Below are 12,692 nucleotides of genomic sequence, written 5' to 3' on the forward strand. Positions count from 1 at the left end.
CTGTGCTCGCACACAGGCTTCTTGGTGGCTGCAGGAGCAGCCTTAGCGTCTCATGCCCGTCTCTTGGGTCTGCGCTGATAGCCGCGGCTCGCGCCTGTCTGTGGAGCTCGTTTAGGCGGCGCTCTGAATCCCCTCTCCTTGTGCACCGCGAAACAAAGAGGCAAGAAAAAGTCTCTTGCTTCTTCGGCAGCTGCAGACTTTTTCCTGGACTCCCTCCTGGGTAGCTGTAGTGCGCTAACCCCTTCAGGCTGTATTCACACAGCCAACCCCAGTCCTCTCCCTGGGATCCCACCGAAGCCCGAGCCTCAGCTCCCAGCCCCCGCCCGCCCCGGTGGGTGAGCAGACAAGCCTCTTGGGCTGGCGAGCGCTGGTCGGCACCGATCCTCTGTGCGGGAATCTCTCCGCTTTGCCCTCCGCACCCCTGTGGCTGTGCTCTCCTCCGTGGCTCCGAAGCTTCCCCCCTCCGCCACGCGCAGTCTCCGCCCGCGAAGGGGCTTCCTAGTGTGTGGAAACCTTTCCTCCTTCACAGCTCCCTCCCACTGGTGCAGGTCCCATCCCTATTCTTTTGTCTCTGTTATTTCTGTTTTCTTTTTTCCTACCCAGGTACGTGGGGAGTTTCTTGCCTTTTGGGAGGTCTGATGTCTTCTGCCAGCGTTCAGTGGGTGTTCTGTAGGAGCAGTTCCACGTGTAGATGTATGTCTAATGTATCTGTGGGAAGGAAGGTGATCTCCGCGTCTTACTCTTCCGCCATCTTGCCCAGCGCCCTTTATGACTTTTAGAGATTTTTATTTAAAAAAAATTTGACTTTTGGTGAAAACTAAAATTTTGATTTCTTCTACCACTGTTGGAAGTTAAGTATTCACAAATTAGCTTGTGGATTGCTTAAACTTACTATTCCCATTCATTGACATTTTTACATTTATAATATTGATGTTGTATTAATGATGTTTTGCTTAATTTCACTTCATTATAAGTTTAGCATATTAATTAACTTTGTGTGTGTGTGTGTGTGTGTGGTGTGTGAAGAGGAGTTAGCATAGTTTCTACACTCAAGAATTGATATTACATGTATAGAAATGATGGCAATGAAGTAGTGATTCAGAAGACAGACAGAGGAACCAGCCCCATTTCTTAAAACAGCTGTTGGGTGTCCCTAGTTTTTAAAAACAAGTATCAAGGATTGGAGTACTGATGTACATAGAGACATAACTTCTGGACATATATTCATGTGGAGATAATTTTATGTTTCTGGGTTATTTCAAAGCAGGGAAAGTTTATGTTGGTGAGTTAGATGCCCCTCTTCTTTGCTACTGTGATACACTGTATACACTTCTTGCTACATTGTCTACATAGCTTTATAATTACCTGTCTAGGTGCTTGTCTCCTCCACTGGATTGTTATTTGTTATTTACGTTCTAAATAGCTCATTTATCTTTGTATCACCAGCTTCTAATAAAGCAACCTCTCCATTGCTCTTCATTCCTTTTTGTAAATATGGGATTCCGTATTCCATATTGATTCCATCAATTCTGCCTGAAAAGCTTCTTTTGGCACTTTTTGTAGAGGAGATCTGCTGCAGACAGATTCTTTAGCTTTCGTCTGTCTGGAAATGTCTTTCTTTTGCTTCTATTTATGAAAAGTATTTTTACTAAACATAGAATTCTAGGATAAGGGTATTTTTCTTTCAGTACCTCAAAGATGCCATTCCATTGTCTTTTGCTGGCATTGTTTCTGGTGAGAAATTTTCATTTGTATCATTTTTGTTCTATGTATAATGTCTTCTTTTCTCTGGCTGTACTTTTGTGGTTTGCCATTTATTTTTAATTTTCAGCAGTTTGACTATGAGGCTTGTAGGTGTTTTTTTGTTTGTTTGTTTTTTGTTTGTTATTTTGGTATTCTTTCTGGGGTTTGCTGAGCTTCTTGGATCTGTGAATTGATATATGTATATGTCTATCTATCTATCCTCTCTTCTGCTTCTGGACCCCAGTTACCCTTGTGTTACATTTCATATTGTATCATGGATTGTGGTTACTCTATTCTTTTTTTCCCCTTTTCCCGTTTTTTTTTCCTTTTTCTTTCAGTTTAGATACTTTCTATTGATATGTGTTTAGGTTCACCAATTCTTTCCTCAGCAATGTTCAGGTTCTGTTAAGGCCATCTAATGAATTCTTCATTTCTGATACATTTTTCATTCTAATAGATTAAAAATAAATAGTATCCATGGTTTGCTGCTGAAATTCTCCATCCTTCATGCATGATGGCCACTCTTCATTATATCCTTTAGCATATTTTTATAAATCTTATTTTAAATAGTCTGTTTAGTAATTCTACCCTCTGGGCCATCTCTAGGTGATTTCTTTTGACTATGGGCCACATTTCTTGCCCCTTTGTGTGTCTAGCAATATTTGATTGTATGGTGGACATTGTATTTAATTACATTAGAAATTAAATAATATTTGCTTCCAAGAAAGGGCATGCATGCCCTTCTTTCAGGCTGTTGGAATGGGGTCTGAGTCACTGTGATCTCTAGTTGAGCTGGATTTGGTTTCCTGCTGCTTCAGTTTTTTATTCAGCTCACCTGTGGCCTCAGATGTTTTGAGGGCTTAGGATCTGAGTGCTAATGAGATTCTGGCAATCTGCTTTTTGACATTACAACTGAACTTTAGCTCTGAAAACCGTGGAATATTTCTTTCTGCTTTAAAGTCCTGATGCCCATTTTTAGGGTTACTGTAGCATTCTCTTTTTTGTTTTCAGTTCCATTGCTGGCTCTCTGTTTCTTCAGAGAGACCTGTTATCCTACTCCCAGCCTTCGTGTGCTCTCTGTCAGCTGTGCTCAGCTGTTGTGTGCTCTCTGAAGGCCTGGATTTCTCTCAGGTCTTCTGTCTGGTCCAGAGCCTTCGGAGAGCAGCTGCTTTGCATTGGGAGAGACCTCTTATGCCTCAGGGAGCAAGCATCCTGCTCAGCTTTCCAGCTCTGCCCCCAGGCATTGGCCTCCTACCCCATGTAGCTGGTGAAGACTTGAGGGAAAGAGTTGGTAGGAGGGTGCAGACTTGCTCCATGGTTGGGGCTTCATGACCGAGGCCCTTGGAATTCTAATCTCTCATGCCAGTACCCATGCAGCTGTCAAAGTTCATAAAAAAAAACTTGGCTGGTTTTTCTTTACCTTTATTTTTCTTCAGCTGTTCGTCAGGGATAAAAGCAGGTTGTCACGTCCCAGTATTTAGTTCTTACAGGTTTTCTTGTTTCCTCAGCTTCCTGATGGGTTGAAAACAGTAGCAAGTACAATTTTGTAGGGTATCTGGCTTCTTTTGTTGTTAGGATGAGAGCAGTGGTGTTTTGTGACTACTTTGTAATCCTGCCAGAAGCTGTCATATTGTTAGTACTTTAATGTTTACTTCATGTTAGATGGACCATGTGTGAGTGTATAGTAAATGGTGTTTTTCCTAGGGATTATCTCCAAAGTGAACTTAAAGACCTATTTTGAAAGATAAACATTATTAACTTTGCATATCATTATTTGAAAAAAGTCCTATTTCTTTAGTGAAGTGAACAATCAATACTGTGACTTACTGTCCTTTTAAACAGAGAATTTTAAGTGTTTTATTTCTTTAATGGGCTCTAGTAGCCCTATCCAGTAGAACCTTCTGTCATGATAGAAATGTACTTTGTGTGCTTTGGCCAATATGGGAGCCACTAGTCTCTTGTGGTTCTTGAGCACTTGGTATGTGACTAGGGCAACTGAGGAACTGAATTTAAAAATTTAATTTACATTTAAATAACCACACGTAGCCAGTAGCTGCTACAATGAATAGTACAGGACTATGTACTACACGTATATATGGCGAAAATAGTAGCTTAATGTGTGCACAGTTATGCTGAACAATTCCAGAATCATTGTGCTTTTTAAGTACACACTTCTTTACCTTTTTTGCTGGTTACCACTTGAAACACTGTATGTGTCTGGGTTCTCTATTAGGAGTAGAACTTGTGAAATTCAATCAATTTTCAATGAATGAACAATTAACTTTGTAAACTAATCTATGCATTTTCAAATATCCGTGGACTATTTGATGATATAATTGTAGAAGAAATCTCATTGCAGCCAAAATCCACTGTTATTTCCTGAGGCTTTAGCTACTCTATAGTTGTTCATGAAGTTCAAATACAGACCAACCTGAATAAAGAGAAATGTGATGTCTATCAGGCCAACAAGTTATGGAGGTGTAAGTAAAAGTCAATTTTTAAAATGCCTAAATCATGCCCTGCTCCCCCACCTCCCCACCCCATAGTCTGTACTATGAAAAGGACACTGGATGAGGGGCTGGGGGGCAGGACACTGAGTACTAGTTAGATTGCCAACCACTAAATTAGCTAAGTTACCTTTGTAAAAATGCTTAATTTGTTAATCTGTAAAGCAAACGTCACTTATTAGACTCTTAATTCTATAATCTTAAGATTAGAAGGAATCTTTTGAGGTTGTGTATCTCTTCTGCCTTTAGACAGGATGGTTATGAAGACTCTTATTATTATATTTATTATTTCTTTTAATTTTAAAGATTAAGTGCTGAATTAATTGAATGCCTCCTGATGAAATCACAGTGATAATGTAATTGACCCTGTTTGTTTTTTCATTTTGGGAATTAGGTAAATATTGTTAGAGAAGGGAATACTTACGTGTGCTATTTATTTTATCTTTCTTCATAGCTGGACAGATTTGCCAGCATAAGAATTCCAGGGAGCAAGAAAGAAAGGACTCCACTTTCCAACCTGAAGACTGCATTTTCAAGCAATGATTGCTCTTCAGAGATGAATGAAAACATTCCAAAGCCACTGTCCGAGAAGGAACTCTTAGAGCTTTTTGAAAAGATGATGGTAAGAATTTTGATTCCTTATAAAACGTTTGATGTAAAAAAAAGCCTTTGCTTTGACTCATGTTAATGGAACCACACATGTCTGAAACTCAGGTTCCATAGGTGATTTCTGATGTCATTAAGATAGTACTTAAGGCATAGAGAGTTTTAGGATTACAAAAATAAGAATCCGAAGAAAAATGTCATACCAGTTGTTTTACACAGAAATACATAAAAACATAAACCTCTAAAGTATCAAATGATACACTTTTGCCTTAAATAGATTATCTAAGTGGTCTGTCTGGGTCGGTTGCATTTGAGAATGACGGTCACAGCTCTCTGCTGTGTGCATTGTTAAGTGTGCTGATTTTTGGACCTTGTTTGAGTCCTTTCTCAGTTCTCATGATAACCAGGTTTGCATAGTCCTGCAACAGTTAAATCTGCACTTGAACTCACTGAATTTGCGGTGTGCCTTTGTAATTCTTTTATCACCACAAGTTGATATAATTTCAATCTAGAACAAAAGAATGTAACCATGTTTGCTAGCCTTTGCATCTGTCAATGAGACTTGTATAAGGTAGATTTCTTCAAGACTACCTTTGAGGACTCAAGATAATAAAGTGCCCCCTCATTCACGTATCATATGTGGAACCACTACCTAAATTATCCGTGAGATTCTGGAATGGTACTTTTTTGGTTCACTTGTGACTACCTTGTTAAGAAAAATTTTTCTTTTGGCTCATAATTGCTGGTGTCATCTGAGTAAGTAAAGCAAGTAGGCCAGTGATGTTAGACATTTATGGAGGCTTACAGCAGCTAGTAGTTGTTAAAGTACAACTACCTAGGAAGTACAGAACATAGTTGATCGTATTCTGTTCTGAACATGATGACTTTAGAAGTATTTTTCTGTTAGTCTTTCTTACCCTTCTCCTAGCTAAGAGTATCAATTTTAATTGTATGAACAGGGCAGATGGATTTTGGCATTTTTGAAGTGTTTACACATTTAATAACTGGGCCAGATCACTTGTTAAATCTTTTTTTTTTTAATTTTAAATTAATTAATTAATTAATTTTATTTATTTATTTTTGGCTGTGTTGGGTCTTCGTTGCTGCCTGCGGGCTTTCTCTAGTTGCGGCGAGCGGGGGCACTCCTCTTTGCAGTGTGCGGGCTTTTCATTGCGGTGGCTTCTCTTGTTGTGGAGCACAGGCTCTAGGCGCGCGGGCTTCAGTAGTTGTGGCTCGCGGGCTCTAGAGCGCAGGCTCAGTAGTTGTGGTGCACGGGCTTAGTTGCTCCGCGGCATGTGGGATCTTCCTGGACCAGGGCTTGAACCCGTGTCCCCTGCACTGACAGGCGGATTCCTAACCACTGTGCTACCAGGGAAGCCCCACTTGTTAAATTTTAAACAGGTCTCCTTGTTGGCAGAAGATCTTTTGCATTCAAGCTCACTTTACTCAGCAGAAGTAAAATGAATTATTGCTTTCTCAGGGCTGCCCAATTTGCTAATGAGTGAGTTTGTCACAACTACAGGCTTTAAAAAAAATAAAGAATAGGTTTTTTTTTTTTTTTTTTCTCCTTTTCTGTTACCTTGACCATATCACAGTGGTCAATGCAGGGAAAACCTGCTGGAGATTCTAAAGCTGAGAAGGGTCTTTCTCCTTTAAATGCGGACTAGTGATATTTCTCAGGCTTGTCAGGTGGGATACCACATCTTTGACAAATTTAAAGCTGTTTTTGTGTCTGGGGAGGATGCTAGATTAGGTTGGGTTTTATTTTTGGCTTGCACCTATCCATACCATTTTTATTAATAAAAATTCTTTTGAGGAAGCAACATTGAATAATCTGCCATATTCATTTTTTGGCATTTGCCAAAAAGAGGTTTCATTTAGAGGTTGTACCTAGATTCTTTGTTTTGGCATTGTACAGTTTAAAAAAATCTTGTTTAACGTTATCAAAGGTACTTAGATGATTTTTTTCATGAAGTAAAATCTTTGTTTTGAAGAGCACCTCTTTTCCCTCCTCAAGACGGTCCTTTGAAAGACAGTGTGTTGACTTGATTACTTAATGAATGCGAAGTACAGTGTAATCCTTCCACATTTGTACTCATTTCACTTTTATTTAGGAAATTAATTTAGTTGGTCGCTGGGTAACATTTTCAGTGCACTTTTTAAAAGTAGTGATGAATTTTTAGTTATGCTACTTCTTAAGGGCTTTTTTTCCTGTTTGCCATCCAGTGAAAGCAGAATTTTTATCTGAAAGCTCATCTTGGTTTCTCTTTAGATCTTAGATATGTGAAATAGTTGTGTGAGCATTGCTGTGTATACAGCTTTGATTTATGGACGTCAAATTTCAGTGGTTGCTCTTGAACTCACAGTAGATCTGTGTAGCTGGCTTTTTGACCAAGGTGAACATGGTAGGTACAGATTGAAAGTGACTTGTTTGTTCCAGCCATTGCCCCTTTAAACCAGCTCTTTCAGCTTATTCTTTCCTGCCCCTGGATAAAATTCACCGCAGGTCCCAGAGTTTTCTGTTTGCTTTCAGATAATGAAAACCCTAGTTTAATTTAAATAAGTTAACTTTTATCCAGAGAAAGCCTTTCACCTTCCCTCTTTCAAGGCTGCTCCACTTAAAGCCTCCAGTGCAGGCTGTGGTCGTGGCTGTGCTTGGGGCCGTGGTCGTGGCCGTGGTCGTGGTTGTGCTTGGGGCCGTGGTCAGGCCCATGCTTGGGGCTGTGCTTGGGGCCGTGGTTGTGGCCGTGGTCGTGGCCGTGCTTGGGGCCATGGTCAGGCCCCTGCTTGGGGCTGTGCTTGGGGCTGTGGTCGTGGCCGTGCTTGGGGCCATGCTTGGGGCTGTGGTCAGGGCTGTGCTTGGGGCCGTGGTTGTGGCTGTGGTTGGGGTCGTGGTCATGGCCGTGCTTGTGGCCATGCTTGTGGCTGTGCCTGGGGCCGTGGTCAGGCCCGTGCTTGGGGCCGTGGTCGTGGCTGTGCTTGGGGCTGTGCTTGGGGCTGTGGTCGTGGCCATGCTTGAGGCCGTGCTTGGGGCTCTGGTGGGCTCTGCTCTGTTTCCCCACACTGCGTTTCCCTTCTTTCCTGCTCTCCAGACTGAACCTATCTCCTCCAGGATGACATTGGAGATGAGGGGAGGAGGAATAAAAATACTTTGCTGGCCGAGGGTATTTATAATCTGGCACTGGTGCCGTGGGGTGTTGTGTTAGTTTTATTGCTGGCCATGACAAATTGCCACAGATTTGGTGGCTTAAAACCACACCACTGTATTGTCTCATAGTTCTGTAAGCTGAAGTCCAGGTCGACTCAGCTGGTTTCTGTAGGCTGACAAGGCTGAAATCGGTGTCAGATGGCTGGGCTCTTCTCAGAGGCTTTGGGGAGAATCCTCTTCTGATTTCATTTTGTTGGCAGAGTTCCCTGATGTTGTAGGACTGAGGTCCCAGTTTTCTCCCTGATTGTCCTCTGGGGGCTGCCTTAGCTTTGAGAGGCCTCTTTCCTATCCTTCACATGGGCCCTTACATCTCAGATACATCAAATCCATCTCACACTTAGAATTTCTCTGAATTCCCCTTCTGTGGCATCTCTTGCCTCCATCTGGAGGAAGTCCTCTGCTTTTTAGGGTTCATGTATTAGCTTGGGCTCACCCAGAAAATCCAAAATAATTTCTCTGTTTTAAAGTTTGTAACCTTAATTACATCTGCAGAGTCCCTTCTGCCATGTCATTCGACATATTTACAGAAGCCAGGGATTAGGGCATGGATATCTTTGGGGGACCATTTTGCCTGTCAGAGGTATTGGGGATTACAAATGTGGATTCCTTTCTCCTGTGGTATTTTCATGGCTCCCCTGCTCCCAGTCTCACCTATAATTCCCTTGTCACTGGTGACGTCTCCTTTGGCCTTCTGCCCCAGGCTTCCATGAGACCATTCCTCTGGTGGGGTCACCTTTGGGATGCAGTATCTCTTAGATGGCCCGGGCCTGCTTCTCTCTGGGATCCATATCCTGTCCATGGGAAGCTCATGTGTCCTTTGCCACAGCTCCTGTCCTTTATCTTGTTCCATTCAGAGCCTGTCCTCCACAAAGAATAGTTTACTCTGGCTCTTTCTACCAGTAGCTTTTCATTTTTGCTGTTGTTTTGCTGTAGATGTTTACCCCTCTAACTGTAAATGGCTTTCCAATCATCAGATCCTGTTTGCAACATGTAACACAGCACGGCTGTCCTCTTGTTTGTGTTTCTCTTTTTCCTTTGGGTACCGTGACACTTTTTTCCTTTTCCTGATTTTTCTCCTCTCTAGCCAATTCATACCAGTTTACTTTCCATGCCTCCTCTTCTTTTTGTTTCCTCTGAGTGTTGCCTCTGTCCCTCTTGTCCTTTCTTTATCAGTTGTTCCCTACACACTCCTTCTAGGGGATTGGAGCCCTTTCATACTGTAGAATATTCCCTATATTCTGACCCTTTGCTGTGTCTTCTACAAAGAGCAGCTGTAATCGAGCTCTCTAAGAGATGTTAAACCTCAACAAGCCAGAAACTGAATTTATTTTCTTATTTTTTTCCAGTTTTATTGAGATAAAATTGACATTTAACATTGTGTAAACTTAAAGTATACAATGTGGTGATTTGATAGAGGTATATTTTTTAAAATGATTGCCACAATAAGGTCAGTTAACACGTCCATCACCTCACATAATTATCATTCTTTTCCCTGTGGTGAGAACTTTAAGGTTTACTCTGAGCAACTTTCAACTATATAATATTTTTTTAGACTAGAGTCACCATTCTGTACAATACATCCTGAGAATTTATTCATTTTATAACTGTAAATTTGTATCCTTTGACTACCTTCACCCACTTTCCCCACCCCTCAGTCCCTGGCAACCACCAATGAACCCTGTTTCTATTAGTTTGGTATTTTTAGATTCCACATACAAGTGATAACACACAGCATTTTTCTTTCTCTGCCTGATTTATTTCACTTAGCATAGTGCCCTCAGGGCCTATCCGTGTTGTCACAAATGACAGGACTTCCTTTTTTACGGCTGGATAGTATTCATATGTATATGTATATATAGGAATGCACACACGCACACCACAGTTTCTTTATCCATTCATTTCTCAACAGACACTTAGGTTGTTTCTCTATCTTGGCTATTGTAAATAATACTGCAGTGAACATAGGCATGAAGGTATCTTTTCAAGTAAGTGTTTTTGCTTTCTTCGAATAAATACCCAGAAGTGGAATTGTTGAATCATATGATAGTTCTATTTTTAATTTTTTGAGGAACCTCCATACTGTTTTCCATAGTGGTTATAACAATTTACACTCCACCAGCAATGCATAAGTGTTCTTTTCTTTCACATCCTCCCCAGCACTTGATATTTTTTTTTTTGAAAACAGCCATTCTGACTGTGTGAGGTGATATAATCATTGTGGTTCTGATTTGCATTTCCCTGAATGATTAATGATGTTGAGTCCCTTTTCATGTACTTGTTGGCCATGTGTTTAACCTTTTTGGAAAAATGTTTATTTAGTTCTTCCCATTTTTAATCAGATTTTGTTTCTTTGCTTTTGAGTTATATGTGTTCCTTATGTATTTTGGATATTAACTTCTTACCAGATATGTGGTTTGCAAATATTTTCTCCCATTTCATAAGTTGCCTTTTAATTTTGTTGATGGTTTTTTTTTTGCTGTGCAGAAGCTGTTTAATTTGATGAAATCCTTCACGTTTATTTTTGTTTTTGTTGCTTGTGCTTTTGGTGTCATGTTCAGAAAACTCATTGCCAAAACCAACATGAAGGAGCTTTTCCTCTATGTTTTCTTCTAGGAGTTTTAGAGTTTCAGGTCTTAAATTTAAGTCTTTAATCCATTTTGAGTTAATTTTTGTGAGTGGTATAAGGTGGAGTCCAGTTTCTTTCTTTTCTTTCTTTCTTTTTTTTTTTTGCATGTGATTATCCAGTTTTTCCTCCTTTACTGAGGAGACTATCTCTCCCCATTGAGTATTGTTGGCTCCCATTTCAAATATTGGTTGACCATATATGCATGGGTTTATTTCTGGACTCTTGATTCTGTTCTGTTGTTCTTTATGTTTGTTTTCACACCAGTACCATAATGTTTTGATTACTATAGCTTTGTAATATAGTTTGAAATTGAGAAGTGTGATGTCTCCAACTTTGTTCTTTTTCAAGATTGCTTTGGTTATTCATGGTTTTTGGTGGTTCCATACAAATTGTAGGACTGTTTCTATAAAAATGCCATTGGAATCTTGATAGAGATTGCATTGAATATATAGATGGCTTTGAGTAGGATGAACATTATAACAATACTAATTCTTCCAACCCAAGAACACAGAACATTTTTCCATTTATTTGTGTCTTTTGCAGCTTTTTTCATCAGTGACTTACAGTGTTCAGTGTACAGACATTTCACCCCTCAGAGCTGCTTGTGTATAAGTCCCTTGTGTAATTTATCCTTTATTTATTATTATTATTATTATTATTTTAATCAGTCATCAATTTTATACACATCAGTGTATACATGTCAATCCCAATCGCCCAATTCAGCACACCACCATACCCACCCCACCGCGGTTTTCCCCCCTTGGTGTCCATACGTTTGTTCTCTACATCTGTGTCTCAACTTCTGCCCTGCAAACTGGTTCATCTGTACCATTTTTCTAAGTTCCACATACATGCGTTAATATACGATATTTGTTTTTCTCCTTCTGACTTACTTCACTCTGTATGACAGTCTCTAGATCCATCCACATCTCAACAAATGACTCAATTTCGTTCCTTTTTATGGCTGAGTAATATTCCATTGTATATATGTACCACATCTTCTTTATCCATTTGTCTGTCGACGGGCATTTAGGTTGCTTCCATGACCTGGCTATTGTAAATAGTGCTGCAATGAACATTGGGGTGCATGTGCCTTTTTGAATTACGGTTTTCTCTGGGTATATGCCCAGTAGTGGGATTGCTGGATCATATGGTAATTCTATTTTTAGTTTTTTAAGGAACCTCCATATTCTCCATAGTGGCTGTATCAATTTACATTCCCACCAACAGTGCAAGAGGGTTCCCTTTTCTCCACACCCTCTCCAGCATTTGTTGTTTGTAGATTTTCTGATGATGCCCATTCTAACTGGTGTGAGGTGATACCTCATTGTAGTTTTGATTTGCATTTCTCTAATAATTAGTGATGTTGAGCATCTTTTCATGTGCTTCTTGGCCATCTGTATGTCTTCTTTGGAGAAATGTCTGTTTAGGTCTTCTGCCCATTTTTGGATTGGGGTGTTTGTTTCTTTAATATTGAGCTGCATGAGCTGTTTATATATTTTGGAGATTAATCCTTTGTCCGTTGATTTGTTTGCAAATATTCTCTCCCATTCTGAGGGTCGTCTTTTCGTCTTGTTTATGGTTTCGTCTGCTGTGCAAAAGCTTTGAAGTTTCATTACGTCCCATTTGTTTATTTTTGTTTTTATTTCCATTACTCTAGGAGGTGGATCGAAAAAGATCTTGCTGTGATTTATGTCAAAGAGTGTTCTTCCTATGTTTTCCTCTAAGAGTTTTATAGTGTCCCGTCTTACATTTAAGTCTCGAATCCATTTTGAGTTTATTTTTGTGTGTGGTGTTAGGGAGTATTCTAATTTCATTCTTTTACATGTAGCTGTCCAGTTTTCCCAGCACCACTTATTGAAGAGACTGTCTTTTCTCCATTGTATATCTCTGCCTCCTTTGTCATATATTAGTTGACCATAGGTGCGTGGGTTTATCTCTGGGCTTTCTATCTTGCTCCATTGATCTATGTTTCTGTTTTTGTGCCAGTACCATATTGTCT

At 40.1% G+C, this 12,692-nt stretch overlaps 1 protein-coding gene across 2 annotated transcripts in view; it reads left to right on the top strand.

The window, feature by feature from the left end:
* Positions 1-12,692, top strand: part of DIAPH3 (diaphanous related formin 3) — a 571,929-nt gene that overhangs the window by 50,044 nt on the left and 509,193 nt on the right. For both annotated transcript variants that reach the window (XM_061171200.1, XM_061171201.1), the window contains one exon: positions 4,705-4,872. In XM_061171200.1, the coding sequence (XP_061027183.1) occupies positions 4,705-4,872 (168 nt within the window). The remainder of the gene's footprint in view (positions 1-4,704; positions 4,873-12,692) is intronic.

The sequence above is a fragment of the Eubalaena glacialis genome, chromosome 16 (genome assembly GCF_028564815.1).
Source record: "Eubalaena glacialis isolate mEubGla1 chromosome 16, mEubGla1.1.hap2.+ XY, whole genome shotgun sequence".
Lineage (NCBI taxonomy): Eukaryota > Metazoa > Chordata > Mammalia > Artiodactyla > Balaenidae > Eubalaena > Eubalaena glacialis.